Source organism: Barbus barbus (assembly GCF_936440315.1).
Source record: "Barbus barbus genome assembly, chromosome: 18".
NCBI lineage: Eukaryota > Metazoa > Chordata > Actinopteri > Cypriniformes > Cyprinidae > Barbus > Barbus barbus.
Window position 1 is genome coordinate 30,228,335 of NC_136746.1, and position 15,900 is coordinate 30,244,234.

Sequence of the window (15,900 nt, forward strand, 5' to 3'; positions counted from 1 at the left end):
AAGTCAATCACAGGCGTCAGGTACCATGTAGGCAGAGCAGAATCATAAACAGAGTTTCTGGAGGTCTGGGCAGGCGGCAGACAGATAACAAAACAGATCAACAAGGCAGGTAGAGTCAGATTAGGCAGGCAGAGTTCTTTCATAAACGGGTAAACAGTCCAGGTCGGCAACAGGAAATCAAACATGGGATAAACACTCAGAAATGTCTGCATGGCAAGAACAAGACTTCGCAATGAGAGCAATGGTTGAGCAGATTAAATAGACCAGTCAACGGGGAACACCTGTGCAGGTAATCAGTCTCAGGTTCGGGGTGTGATGGGAAATGAAGTCCGAATGACAGAGTTAATACTCAGGTGAGGGTTCCCTCTGGTGGTGATCGGAGGGAGCCACAGAGGCTGAGTTTGTGACACTCATAAATCTTCAGTGCTGTGGCTATTATTTTAGTGGTCTGCATTTTGATGTGTTTTCAGTACAGAGACACTGTAAAAGATTTCTTCAGGCAAACAAAGTCAGAGAAGTTGCATATAAATAATTCAGGTGTTCCAGTTAAAAATATTAAAATAATAGAATAATAGAAATTTAAATATTTCTCATCTGGCATAAAAGTGGAGAAGCAGCTCAAAACTCCTAAAATCTGATGAATCAGTTAATGGAGCAAAACAGCAGCATACTTGAACACACACTTTTGAAGAAACAATTGAAACATATAAGGTAGTTAATTATTATAATTCTTTGTTATTTATATATTTTGTTAGTTTTGACATTTTACAGAAGGGCATCTGGAATGACGAGCTGGACTCAAACTTATGAACACATGAACTATCTGCCAGTTCACAGTCCAGCATGTGGATTATTCTTAAACATGTTAAACCAGTTAGAAGTTGAATTACATTAAGTTACTTTTTATTCAATTACAATACAATTACATATAATTACAATTTTATTCTATTAATAGATAAATGTAGATTAAATCCAGTCTTAACATGCTTTTAAATTTACCCATGAAACTTGGATAATGTGACAATGCATGTGCAGGTTTTCTTTTCTCATAGTATTAATTCATTTAATTAAATTGGAATTGCAAGTTGTTGTTCATTGCAGCAAGTTGTTTGATTGCTTTTTTGATAGCTGTTTGATATACCTTGAGAATCTCTATTGAGTTCAACACATTTCTATTCAGTTTTAAGCTGCCAGATGAGAGCAAACATGACACAATGATCAGGTGTTTGATCACAAGAGTTAATAATGAGATGTAATGGGGAACACGTGGCTCCTGTGAAGCAGATGTCCTCCTGTAGGTGTTTATTAGAGGAGCAAGTGACTGTTTCTCCAGACAGATCCGTCCTTATATCACTATGAAACAATATCTCACATTCAGCTCTGTGTGTCTGTTCAGTCCTGAAGCACATGACAGTTTCAAACTGCAGCATTGAGCATCAACATGCATAAATCTCATTCTATCAGCAGCAGTATGTGGCAATGCTTGCCATTATATCTCCTCTCCTGCTCTGAGACCAGAGTCAATAACAAACTACACACACTTCAACTACAATTCACATTCTGTCATTGTTCTCTACAGGTTGAGAGATTGTGGCGTCACAGATGAAGGTTGTGCTGCTCTGGCTTCAGCTCTGAGATCAAACCCCTCACACCTGAGAGACCTGAGTCTGTCTGGGAATAAACTAGGAGATTCAGTGAAGCTGCTTTCTGATGTACTACAGGATCCTCGCTGTAAACTGGAGAATCTAGAGTAAGATCATATATGACACACTGTAAAGTATACTGTATGTGAAATGCAAAATAAATTACAATTTTGAACACAAAATTACAAATCCAAAAACTAAACAACACATTTTAAACACAATAGCAAGTCAGAAAACACAATGACAAGCCAGATAAAACGGAAAAAGTTGGTATTGTTTGCAAATTGAATACTTATCACTGATTGGATGAGACATCTGTCAATCAAGATGTACAGAGAGTAAAAAAAAAAAAGTTGTGTGACCAACTTTGTTTCTTGTACATGTGTGGACTTCTGTGTTCATTTTAACCCTTTTTTGCAATAGTAAAAACCTTTTAAATTGATTACTTGTTTACACGTAGTGCATATAGACCATCAGACAAAATGACAAAAGAAATCAGTCTCATTCTGTAAGTGGAGAGTAAAGACAGTGAACGAAGCTTTTGACTCCAACCCGATTACAAGCTCAGAGATGTTTATTAAACAAAAATTAAACATTCAAAATATGTAAATAAAGTGTCTGACAGGTATTTAATAGTGGGAATTAAGCTCCTAATGGTTATTTAATAGTTTTTCTGATTGATCCGGCCGGCTGGAGATCAGTCATGTGCAGCTCATTCTCAAACCGTGGCTCTCTTCATGGAGCTTCACAGGTTAAACATGGTTAGTGTTAGGAGCAGGTGTAGGAGTGGACTTTAGTGAGAGCCACAAGTAGGGTCCCAGTAAGGCTGCATTAATTTATGATTACTATAAATATAATCATATGCCGTGAATATGTTATTACATGGGGTGGCTCTGTGGGTAGAGCTGTTTTTACAGCAAAAAGGTCCCCGCTTTGAGGCCTTTCTCTCATGCTCTCCTCGTGTCTGTGTGGGTCAGTGCTCCAGTTTCCCCCACAATCTATAAACATGCAGCAGGTGAATTGAACACTATAAATTAACTGCAGGTGTGAATGTTTGTGTGTGTTTGTGAGTCTTGTGATGGACTGGCCATCCCTTCAGGGAGTCCAATGATCCATCAAACATATTTATTTGTGCTTTAAAGCTGCAGTCCATAATCTTTACCTCTTTGTCGCCCTCTATGTTTGAAAACCTGGAAATGCAGTTTCTTGCGGAATTATCTTCCGTGCGTGGGGTTGTGATCCGGCACGGCTCCAACACGGATTAATCTAATGTTTTGAGGTGAATGTGTGGCTGTCAGTCACCGCACCGGTGTGGATATTTACTGTACTTCACAATCACAGATTCTAGCCTATGTCTTGGAATATATGACCCAAATCAGAATTTTCACCGTATATTGCCATCTGAACAAGTAACAAGTCAGCCCCATTTGTTCTGACCAACTGAGGAAAAAAGCATTACAATAAATCGCGCTACCAATGGTGATTAAATCTAAAGATCAGTTAGCTCATATCACATCTAACTCTGCAAAGTATTATCATTGTTATATTTTGTTCTCAAATTATTAATGTTAACAACATCAGCATTGCATGACTATGAGTATAGTATATGCGTGTAGATTTCAGTTTTTGTACAGTCTAATATCTAATTGTCATACCATTCAAATTTCATATTAAGAAATTATTTTAATCCAAAAAGCAAATGAATCTTCCTTTAAACGGGTTCTATTTAAAATATAAAAACTTGAGTAATCCCACGTTGGCTATCTGCAATCAGAAGCACATTTAAAACTGGAATATAATTTAATTTCATTCACATGTGTTTCATAAACACATAATCCTTTCTGGATTACAATCCGCCATCAAAATGAAACATTTAATTATTCCAGCTGCTGTGAGAAAAGGCTATAAACAGGATCCTCACATGTAATACTAAGCCTACTAGCCGGGACAACTTCTTCATGTTTAAAGACGTGACGTAATGACGTAGTGCCATGCTCGAATTTCCCGTGGAAACCTAACCGTACCACTCAAATTATAAAACATTATCATAAACTGACTGTTGTGAATCGGGCTGAAGTAAGCAGATAGTTTTGAACACTGGCTGGTTATGTACTTTCTCAAATATTGATTTCGGATCATTTTTAAGCAAAAAAAAAGTTACAGACTGCAGCTTTAAGTTTGTACTTTCTCTTTAATAATGGATTCACAGCTAAACTGATCTGATCTGAGAGAGTGAAGAGTGTGTCATTGTTCTCTACAGGTTGAGAGATTGTGGCGTCACAGATGAAGGTTGTGCTGCTCTGGCTTCAGCTCTGAGATCAAACCCCTCACACCTGAGAGACCTGCATCTGTCTGAGAATAAACTAGGAGATTCAGTGAAGCTGCTTTCTAATGTACTACAGGATCCTCACTGTAAACTGGAGAAACTGAAGTAAAATCATATGACTCACTGTAAAGTATACTGTATGTGAAGTGCAAAATAAATTACAATTTTGAAAACAAAATTACAAATCCAAAAAAAAAAAAAAAATTAAACACATTGCCAAATCTAAACCCAAAACAAGTCAGAAAACACAATGACAAGCCAAACAAAATGGAAAAGGTAGGTATAACACTATAAATTAACCGCAGGTGTGAATGTTTGTGTGTGTGTTTGTGACCCGAGATGCTGAGATAGACTCCAGCTCCCACAAACCTGCAGAGAATAAAGCAGATTGAAAAATGGATGGATGTAATTACATAATATTTAGTAATGGACTGCAGTATACAAATAATATCTCACAGCGCAGATGATCTCAGATTTTACTATCCTTAGTGATGGATGAGAAACCTGTACACACACACACACACACACACACACAATCAAACCTCCATACATATTAGTACAGCTATATATATATATATATATGTATATATATATATATATATATATATATATGTATAGTGAATATTGTCATTAATAAAACAGATTTAGCATAAAAACCTAGACATAGTGCAGTAAAGAAAGATTTCTCTTTCTTGAATGAGACTTTGGATGTTTTATCATCATGATTGTGTTCTGTGACATTTTAGACCTCAGTCCAATGATCCATCAAATACTGATTTGTGCTTTAAGTTTGTACTTTCTCTTTAATAATGTATTCACAGCTAAACTGGTCTGATCTGAGAGAGTGAAGAGTGTGTCATTGTTCTCTACAGGTTGAGATATTGTGGCGTCACAGATGAAGGTTGTGCTGCTCTGGCTTCAGCTCTGAGATCAAACCCCTCACACCTGAAAGACCTGCATCTGTCTGGGAATAAACTAGGAGATTCAGTGAAGCTGCTTTCTGATGTACTACAGGATCCTCACTGTAAACTGGAGACACTGAGGTAAGATCATATATGACTCTCACATGAAGCACATTTAAAGTAAATATGAAGTGTTCAGCCTCAGGTTTTTAGTATTAAATAAACAGCATAGTAAAAGTCATTGGTTCTGATGTTCACTGTAGTTTATATGTAGATGATATCTGCATTTGATACAGAAACAAGTAAATGAATACCATCAAGTGAAAAATCCAACTGAAGATAAACAAAATACAATCTTGGTCAAAACAGAACGGTTTCAAGTTCTCACAAACAGAAACTGTCTGTATGCATTAGGGATGTGCAACAGCGATCGAGTACTCGGCCGTGACAGCGATGATCGATCATGAAAACGATGATCGTGGAAAATAAATAATTCTGATTGGTTACAGCATCACTTTTGGTGGTACCCTGAGCTCTGATTGTTTATCTTGCAACAGCATGCGGTTCAAAGTATAGATGTGAGAAGAGAGTGAAGCTTGGCTTTGAAGTCACGTAGTGATGTCTGGGTTAGCTACATACATATCTGATTACATTTTTACATTTTTATTCATTTAGCTGACGCTTTTATCCAAAGCGATAAAATGCTATATATGTCAGAGGTCACACGCCTCTGGAGCAACTAGGGGGTTAAGTGTCTTGCTCAGGGACACATTGGTGTCTCACAGTGGATTCGAACCCGGGTCTCTCACACCAAAGGCATGTGTCTTATCCACTGCGCCATCAACCCCCTTGATTAATCTAATATAGCATGCGTTGGGATATTGACATTTGTCATATTTGTTCAACAGTCTGCATACTTTAATTAAAATTGTTTTCGGAATGGCTTCAAAAACACGCAGGCGATTTTAAGAAACACTTGATAATGTAGATGAAAATATAGCACAAATCTGCCAGAAACATTAATGACATAAGCATTATATTAAAAACTTTATATAAAATGTGAAATCTATAGTAAATCCCGTCCTTGCCCGTGTTTCAGCGCGCTGTTGAAAACGCTCTCTCTCTCTCTCTCTCTCTCTCTCTGTCTGTGTGTATGCTGGGAGTGAGTGGGCGGAGTTGGCGTGTGAGTTGGCGTGCGACAGCGCTGCTGAGTGAGTGAGTTTTCCCTTCTCTAGTGTCTCTATTTGCGGTGAGTTTGGCTTTGTATTTAGTTTTTCATACTAGTTGTTTTAAGCCCTGAGCAATAGACTCACCTAAAGTAAACGCTAAGTTTAGGAACGCCGTCCACCAGTGCTCGCTGGTCGTCAATGGTGGTTCCAGAGAGGCTGAGTTTTGAGCAGCTTTCTCGTAGGCACAGTATTAAAATCTCGCCTGTTATGAGATGCTCAGTGGAGGAATGCAGTTTAGTGGTTTGAAAAGTGGCTGGATACGACAGTATCTTGTTGGCGTCTCGTATGAACAGCGTGTTTGTTATATTCTTAAATAGCGTAGAGAAAGTAAATAATGTCGTGCAAAGCGGAATCGTTATACAGGATACATTCACGCCAGTAATGCCCCTAGTTCAGCCGGCAAGAAAAATCTTACTGTCAAATGTTTCCCCTTTTATTAAGGATGAGCTGCTCACTACAGAATTGTCAAGACATGGTAAAATAGTGTCACAAATGAACAAGATTTCACTGAACTGTAAATCCCCCTTACTTAATCATGTTATCTGTTTTAGTCGGCAAGTTTACATGATTTTGAGAAATGATGCTGAGGACCTGAATGTGACTTTCAGGTTCAGAATTGATGGCTTTGATTATGTGGTCTTTGCTACCTCTGAACCTTTGAAGTGTTTTGAGTGCGGGCAGGAAGGCCACATTAGACGCTCATGCCCTGAGCGGGTTGACGTTTCTGACTCTGAACCTGATAATGTAAGAGTTAAAGCAACTGATAGGTCAACTGTGGATAATGGATAATGGTGGATAATAACCCACACAAGCTCAGGCCCTTGGTGAAGACCTGCTAGCTGTTCTAAATGAGAGCTTGGATGAAGATGTTTTGCCTTTGAGCTGTAGAAGAGCTGTGATCACTCTATTGCCAATGAATTTTGCCAAAAGGTGATTTACAGGAAATTAAGAATTGGCGGCCTGTAAGTTTGTTATGCTCAGATCTCAATTTTTTTTCTAAGACTCTGGCCAATAGGTTGAGGAAGGTGATGGAGCAGATCATTCATGTTGACCAGACTTATTGTGTGCCTGGCAGGTCAATAATGGATAATATCTGTTTGATACGAGATGTCTTTGAGGTTCTGATTTTTTAGGTTTGGATTTAGGTCTTGTTTCTGTTAACCAAGAAAAAGCTTTTGACAGAGTGGAGCATAACTATCTTTTGAAGGCTTTTGAGGCCTTTGTTTTTGGCACAAAATTTGTCTCTATGATTAAAGTGTTATACCGGGACATTGAGAGTCTATTAAAGATAAATGGTGCTTTAAGCACCCCTTTCAATGTGTGTAGGGGGATTAGACAAAGCTGTGCCTTGTCTGGAATGTTATATTCGTTGGCCATTGAACTGATTAGATTAGTATCGTAGAATCTGTTGTTAAAGAATTTGGAGTGATATCAGCTGCTAAGGTAAACTGGGAAAAAAGTGATGCAGTGGCTGTTGGGAAATGGGAACAAGGTCTTCCAAGTCTACCTGGTGGGATGCCTTGGAAAAGGGGTGGAATTAAATACTTGGGAGTTTACTTGATGAGACTTCACAAAAGAAAAACTGGGATGGTCTAGTGGAAAAAATGGAGGGTAGACTTGCTAAATGGAAGTGGATTCACTCACAACTATCTTTCAGAGGAAGAGTGCTCATAGCCAACAATCTGGTTGCATCTGCACTTTGGCATAAGTTGGCATGTGTGGACCCACCTGTTGGGTTGCTGCCCCCGGTTACAAGTAAATCTTGTGAATTTTTTTTGGGACAGACTGCATTGGGTTCCTCTGAGTGTGCTCTTCCTGCCTAAAGAGGAAGGAGGTCAAGGCTTGGTGCATCTTGCAAGTAGGATGGCAACTTTTCGAATACAGTTTGTACAAAGATTTTTAACGAGCTCTACAGATTTAGTTTGGTGAAACATGGCCAAAATGATTCTACAAAAGGTGGATAGACTTGGACTGGGCAGAGCTCTTTTTCTTGTGGACCCTAAGAAACTGCGCTTGAATGGTTAGCCTTCTTTTTACAGGGGACTTTTTAAAATCTGGGGATACTTTCATCTTGATAGACCTGCAATAACAAACTCTCTTTTTTGGCTACTGGAGGAACCGCTCTTAAAAGGGCCAATAGGTTGAGGAAGGTTGGATATAACATGGATATAACAGATGATGTACCAGGCCTTACACAAATGTTGTCCATTAATAAAACTTTTAAACTGAGGAACCTGGTCAACGTAGCTGGACCTGAACTGAACAATATAACAGCAGTGGCGGCCTTGCTGGTGCTGAGATCAGTTTGCCATACTAAGACAAGTGTGGACTTGTGGAAGCAAAAGCTTGCTCAAGAGGAACTTGATTTGTTATCAGAATACAGGACAGGCCTTCTAGTCCCTGACGAAAGAGATCCTTTTCCAATACGTGGGATTACTCCAGACTTGAAGGATGTTTCTGGTACTCTGTTGAACATTGGTGAACTGCATAATTTGGATTTGGAGACTGTTAGTGGAAAAACAATGTTTTATTAAAATTTTAAATAAAGCTGCTTTGAATGAGAAGGTTGATACAGTGTCGAGGGATAAGCTTGGGTTGGGAGAGGAAATAAAGCCAATTTGGAGGGTGCTTTATAAACCACCATTGAATAAGCGTTCGGGTGATTTGCAATGGAGAATACTATGTAGTAATTAATCAGAATCATTATTCTAATTTTAGCTTTTAGGGAATCACTCTTAAGATTCAATATTTATATGATTTAATTGAGATTAATCAGTATGTCCAACTTATACCTGGTTAATGATACCCTATTAACGACTTATCCAGCAAGTATTAAAATCAGCACGTTTATCTTTTAACCATTGTGTTTATCTCATTCGCGGCCAACGATAAAACAAACCAAATAGTTAACTTTAGTTATCAAGCTCATGAGCGTAGGTAACGCGATCTTTTGGCAAGTAATTAAGATTTGACAAAACACAGCAACAGACATGAGATTTCTTAATAGAATCAAAGTTTATTTCACTACTCTAACACAATACTAAGCTAAGCAACACAAAACAAAAGACGTAAACACACATTCGTTGCAATGGATTGTTCTGATCTGAAGAGAGTCTTAGGTTCTAATGCTCGTTTTCAACCTGAGGGAAATCACACGCAGAGGGAACTCTTGTATCTTTACTCTTAAAAGATAAATACAACCAGTTTCAGCAGATTTAGGAGATTTTGCCTTACGTTTGCCTTCAGTTGAATTCAGTTCCTTCCCAGTTCGAGATGGACCGTGCGCGGATTGGCGGCTTTGGAGTTCGTGTCACGAGGGTACTCTTCAGTGGTTGGTTGGCTTCGTGCTGACTTGATGACGCTCTCAGGAAGTCGTTTTAGTTAGAGATAAAGTGGCATAAGGCACATGGCAGAATAGATAGAGTGCAAATCAGCTAAATAAAACAAAACTGTGCAGATATATGTGTAGTGCAAGAAGAAAAGGTAGTTTGCAGTCAATGCTGGATGAGGTAGTGATCAGTTGCACAAGTGACAGGTGCTGGTCACAGTTTTTAAGTTGGTGGGGGGGGGGGGGGGGGGGGCTCATAGTGTCAGGGTTCAGTGTTGCATGGGGTAAAAGAGGGGAGGGGGGGCAAGGACGGGAGGGAGTTCAGCTTCCTGACAGCCTGATGTATGAAGCTGTCCTTCAGTCTGCTGGTCCTCGCCTGGATACTCCGCAGTCTCCTCCCTGATGGCAGCCTGAAGAAGCTGTGTCGGGTGGGAGGGATCACCTGCAATGCGGAGGGCTTTGCGGGTGAGACGGGTGCTGTAAATGTCCTGGAGGGAGGGGAGAGAGACACCAACGATCTTCTCAGCTGCTCTCACTATGCGCTGAAGTGACTTGCGGCAGGATGCGTTGAAAGCACCATACCACACAGTGATGCAGCTGGTTAGGATGCTCTCGATGGTGCCTCTGTAGAAGGTACACATGATGGGGGCAGGGGCTCTGGCTCTTCTCAGTTTGCGGAGGAAGTAGAGACGCTGCTGTGCTTTCTTGGCCAGTGCTACAGTGTTTTTAGTCCAGGAGAGGTCCTCTGTGATGTGCACAACCAGGAACTTGGTGCTGCTCACTCTCTCCACAGTTGCACCGTTGATGGTCAGAGGGGCATGCTGAGTGTGTACTCTCCTGAAGTCAACAACAATCTCCTTCGTCATCTCCATATTCAGAGAGAGATTGTTGTCACTGCACCACCTGGCCAGGCGGCTCACCTCGCTCCTGTAGTTTGTCTCATCTCTGTTGCTAATGAGACCCACCACAGTTGTGTCATCCACAAACTTAATGAACAGGTTAGAGTTGTGTGACGGTGTGCAGTCGTGGGTCAGCAGAGTGAAGAGGAGGGGGCTCAGCACACATCCTTGGGGGGCCCCAGTGTTCAGTGTGATGGTGCTGGATGTGTGACTGCCAACCCGTACTGCTTGAGGTCTCCCGGTCAGGAAGTCCAACAGCCAGTTGCACAGAGAGGTGTTGAGCCCCAGCTGGACCAGTTTGTGAGTGAGCTGTTGAGGGATGATTGTGTTGAATGCTGAACTGAAGTCTATGAACAGCATCCTGACATATGAGTCTTTTTTGTCCAGATGTGTGAGGGCTGGGTGGAGGGCAGTGGCGATGGCATCATCGGTCGAGCGGTTGGACCTATATGCAAACTGGAAGGGGTCCAGGGAGGACAGACTTGATGTGGTGCATGACTAGCCGTTCGAAGCACTTCATGAGAATAGGAGTGAGTGCTATTGGACGGTAGTCATTGAAACAGGATGGAGATGACTTCTTCGGGACTGGAATGATGGTGGTAGCTTTGAAGCATGTGGGGACAACGGCCTGATTTAGCGAGATGTTGAAGATGTCTGTGAAGACATCAGTGAGTTCCACTGCACAGTCTCTCAGTACACGCCCAGGAATGTTGTCAGGACCCGGAGCTTTGCGTGCGTTGATCCTGCTGAGGGATCTCCTCACACTGTCCAGGGACAGCGTCATCACCTGGTCGCCGGGAGGAGGTGGAGTCTTCTGTGCAGTGGTGCTGTTTTGTGCCTCAAAGCGAGCAAAGAAGGTATTCAGCTCGTTCAGCAGGTGGATGGTGCTGTCACAGGTCTGTGGTGGGGGCTTGTAGTCCGTGATGGTCTGTATCCCCTGCCACAGGCTCCGAGTGTCTCTGCTGTCGCTGAAGCGATGGGCTATCCTCCTGGAGTACTGTCTCTTGGCCTCTCTGATGCCGCGGGAAAGGTTGGCCCTAGCTGTCTTCTGGCCCTCCTCATCTCCAGCTCTAAAGGCAGCGTTCCGAGTCTTCAGAAGTCTGTAGACCTCCCCTGTCATCCACGGCTTCTGGTTGGCCCGGACAATGATGGATTTTGTGACCGTTACATCATCAATGCACTTGGTGATGTAGGCAGTGACAGTCTCCGAGTACTCTTGGAGGTCTGTAGTGTTGTTGTGTGTTGCAGCCTGTTTAAACATATTCCAGTCAGTGGTGTCAAAACAGTCTTGAAGTGCCTCTGACGACCCTTCTGGCCACACTTAAATCTGTTTGTGTATTGGTTTGATGACTTTAACGAGCGGTCTGTATGCAGGCATTAGCATGACAGTGATGTGGTCTGAGGCTCCGAGGTGGGGGAGGGGGAGGGCCTTGTAGGCTCCTCTCTGGGTGGTGTAAATAAAGTCCAAAGTATTTTTTCCCCTTGTTGGAAAGTCTATGTGTTGATGTATTTTTGGGAACACACTCTTTAAGTCTGCGTGGTTGAAATCCCCAGCCAAGATGAGAAAAGCATCTGGATGGGCTGTCTGCTGCTCACTGGTGTGCTGGTACAGATCATTTAGTGCCTCACTCCTGTTGTTGTTGTTGGAGCTGGGAGGGATGTATACAGCAAAGAGCAGTATGGCTGTATATTCCCTCGGTAGATAGAACGGCCGGCACTTAATAATCATAAACTCCACCAAGGGTGAGCAGTGTTTGCAGACCACAACAGCGTCGTGGCACCATGCATCATTGATGTAAACACAAAGCCCGCCGCCGCGGATCTTACCTCCCTCGACGAGAGCTCTGTCAGCTCGATAGCATGTTAGCTGGTCGAGCTGTATGGCGCAGTCCGGTACGCTGTTGTTAAGCCATGTTTCCGTAAACACAAAAACACAACAGTCTCTTACGGTCCTCTGAGTAGAGCGAAGCAGTCGGATGTAGTCCAGTTTATTGTCCAAAGAGCGTACGTTCGCCAGTACGATGGTGGGGATAGCTGGCTTGTGTGGGTTGGCCGCTAGCCTAGCTCGGATACCTCTGCGCTTACCCCTCTTCTGCTTCCTCTCACGCCGCTTGTAGCGCCTCCGCTGTGGGCGAGGTGCAGTAGTGGGGGTCGGTGATGGAGTAGGCTTTCGGAGCAGTCCGAGGTCCCGCAGCTCTTCGGCGTGTGCTGAGTTTAACTCTTAAAATGTGATTCTGCCGACATCGAGCAGAAACTCACGACTGTATGCGCGCTTAAAGACAGGTGGACAAGACGAAGATGTACAAAAACATTGCGAATTACAAGACAAAAAACACGAAAACACCGTTCTGTCGGGAGAGAGAGAAGCCATTGCAATGGTGGCGCACTGTGCGCGCCACCATTTTGTAATCTTTTGGCACAAAATCTTTTGGTAAATGAGAGTAACTGTCCAAAATGTAAACATAAAACTATTGTAAACATCGTTTGTAACACAATTACAGTTTGTTTGTTTTTTCCAGAAAGATTAATCTGTCCACAGTGCGGCTTTAAGAGGTAGATTAAATGTGCAAAACGTAAACATAAAAATATACAACTTCTAGCTAGTGCACACAATTTGTAAAACTTTCACATTATTTTATTTTTTTTGCCAGGAAGATTGGTCTGTCAACAGTGTCTGGCATTAAGAGGTACATTAAATGTGCAAAATGTAAGCAAAAATATACAACTTCTAGCAAGTAGTGCACACAATTTGTAAAACTTTCAAGGTTTTTTTTTTTTTTGCCAGGAAGAATAAACAGTCAACAGTGTCTGGCCCTAAGAGGTAGATTAAATTTGCAAAACGTAAACAAAAATATTCAACTTCTAGCAAGTACACACAATTTGTAAAACTTTTACAGGTTTTTTTGCCAAAAAGACTAGTCTGTCCACTGTGTCTGGCTTTAAAGCTGCCCTGTTGCAGGACACAATATTACCACCTGTGCTAAAAGCACGCTCTGAGGGTGAGCTAGTGGCAGGAATACACAGGTAACGTTTTGCCAGGATGCTCACTCTGGGATATGTTGCTGAATTGATCTTCCACCATGCCAGGGGGTTGGTCTCGCTGTCTGCATCAGGAGCTTGCAGGTAGCTGTTTAGTTCAGCTTCAATAGCCTGCTGTTCTGTGAGATCAGATGTTGCAGCAGACTTAGTGTAGGACTTCTTGAAAAAGCTGCCCAGTGTCGTCTTCTGCAATGTGGCTGGTGTAGCATCAGCACCATCACCTTTGCCTCCTCCCAGTGCAGTGGATGGGAATGCAGGAGTAGCTTGTGATGTGCTTTGACATTCATCCAGCATCTGAGCCACGGCTCTGGATTTTACAGCCTCAACCTTGTCATCTTTGATGTAGCGTGTCTTAAAACGAGGATCAACAAGGCATGCTATGCTCAGAAGGTCATCAGTGGCAGCATTGTCATATTTCTCATTCAGATAGCTGATGACAGAAGCCTTGATAGTCTTGGTGAGCTCTGAGTCATCAGCTACAGGTTTCAAGAGCTCCTCACTGAAAAGATGCAGTACAGGTTTCAGGTACGACACACTCACATATTCTTCACCAGAAAGGGCATCAGTGAAATCAGCAAGTGGGTTTAGAGTCTTGTTTCAGGAGGTAGGGGTTTGCATGGGGTTTCAGAGGGGGGCGGGGTGATTTGAGTTCAGGGCTCTCACAGCCTGGGGGAAAAAGCTGTTGAGCAGTCTGGTGGAGCAGGCTCTGATGCTCCGGTACCGTCTTCCTGATGGTAGGAGCTGGAAGAGACTGTGGGAGGGATGGATGGAGTCCTTCACGATGTTGTTGGTTTTGCTGGAGCATCGTGTAAGGAAAATGTCCAAGATGGAGGGGAGAGGGGCACAGATGATCTTTGCAGCTGTGATCACTGTCCGCTGGAGGGTCTTGCGGTCAGCAGCACTGCAGTTCCCATACCAGACAGTGATGCAGCTGGTCAGCACACTCTCAATGGTGCCCCTGTAGAATGTGGTGAGGATGGGTGGAGGGAGACTTGCTCTTTTCAGCCGGCGGAGAAAGTGTAAGCGCTGTTGTGCCTTTTTGGAGAGTGACATGGTGTTGGATATCCAGTAGAGATCCTCTGTGATGTGTACCCCCAGGAATTTAGTGCTGCTGACTCTCTCCACAGTCGAGCTGTCGATGGTCAGTGGGGGGTGGTCAACGGAGTTTCTCCTGAAGTCCATCACAACCTCCTTTGTCTTCTCCACATTGAGGGACAGATTGTTAGTGCCACACCATTCAGCCAGCTGTGCCACTTCCTCTCTGTAGTGCGTTTCATCGTTGTTTCTGATGAGACCTACCACTGTTGTGTCATCAGCAAACTTGATGATGTGGTTGAAGCTGAACTTGGCAGTGCAGTCGGGGGTCAGCACTGTGAAGAGCAGAGGGCTGAGCACAAAGCCTTGTGGGGCACCTGTGCTCAGTGTGGTAGTGCTCGAGGTGTTGTGGCCGACACGGACTGACTGAGGTCTTCCGGTTAGAAAGTCCAGGATCCAATTACAAAGGGAATTGTTAAGGCCCAGCAGGTTTAGTTTATTTATGAGCTGTTGTGGGATTGTGATTGGAGTCAGTGCTGTAGTCATTTAGACAGGACACAGGTGATTTCTTTGGTACCGGTATGATTGTTGTGGATTTGAGACATGTGGGGACGACTGCCTGGCTTCTGAAGATATACAGGACATCTGTCAGCTGTGCAGCACAGTCTCTCAGAACACGGCCAGGTATGTTGTCAGGACCCGCAGCCTTGCGTGGGTTAATCCTAGATAGGGTCTTCCTTACATCGGCTGGAGACAGACAGAGCGCCTGGTCGTTGGGAGGTGTGGGTAGCTTTTGTGCAGTTGTGTCATTCTGCATTTCAAACCGTGAATAAAAGTGGTTGAGTGCATCGGGGAGGGATGTGTCCTCATCACAGGCCTGTGGCGCGGGCTTGTATTCAGTGATGGTCTGAATGGCTTGCCACAGGCTCCGTGTGTCTCTGCTGTCTGTTAAGTGATTGCTGATTTTTTGAGCATATGACCGTTTTGCATTTTTGATGCCACAGGACAGATTGGCCCTTGCTGTTTTGAGGGCTGCTTTATCTCCTGATCTGAATGCTTCATCTCTGGTCTTTAGCAGCCCACGAACCTCTGCTGTCATCCATGGCTTCTGGTTTGCGCGTTTGGTGATGGTCTTGGTGACTGTCACATCATCAGTGCACTTTTTGATGTAAGCAGTCACAGTTTCAGTTTACTCCTGCAGGTCTGTGTGGTTGTTGTAGGTGGCAGGCTCTTTAAACATGTTCCAGTCTGTGCACTGAAAGCAGTCCTGTAGTGTTGAGGTAGCATCACCTGGCCAAATTGTGATGAGTTTTTGAACCTGTTTGGCAAGTTTGAGAAGTTGTCTGTATGATGGGATTAGCATAACAGAGATGTGGTCCAAGTACCCGAGGTGGGGGTGGGGTACAGCCTTGTAAGCGTTCTTTACTCTTGTGTAAACAAAGTCCAGTGTGTTGTTTCCCCTTGTTGCAAAGTTCACATGTTGGTAGAACTTTGGCAAA

At 43.0% G+C, this 15,900-nt stretch overlaps 1 protein-coding gene across 1 annotated transcript in view; it reads left to right on the forward strand.

Annotated features, from left to right (window-relative positions):
* Positions 1-15,900, forward strand: part of LOC306884226 (NACHT, LRR and PYD domains-containing protein 3-like) — a gene marked incomplete at its 5' end in the record, with an annotated part of 45,469 nt that overhangs the window by 12,618 nt on the left and 16,951 nt on the right. The window contains 3 exons of the mRNA XM_079439945.1: positions 1,580-1,750; positions 3,904-4,074; positions 4,842-5,012. Coding sequence (XP_079296071.1) covers positions 1,580-1,750; positions 3,904-4,074; positions 4,842-5,012 — 513 coding nt within the window. The remainder of the gene's footprint in view (positions 1-1,579; positions 1,751-3,903; positions 4,075-4,841; positions 5,013-15,900) is intronic.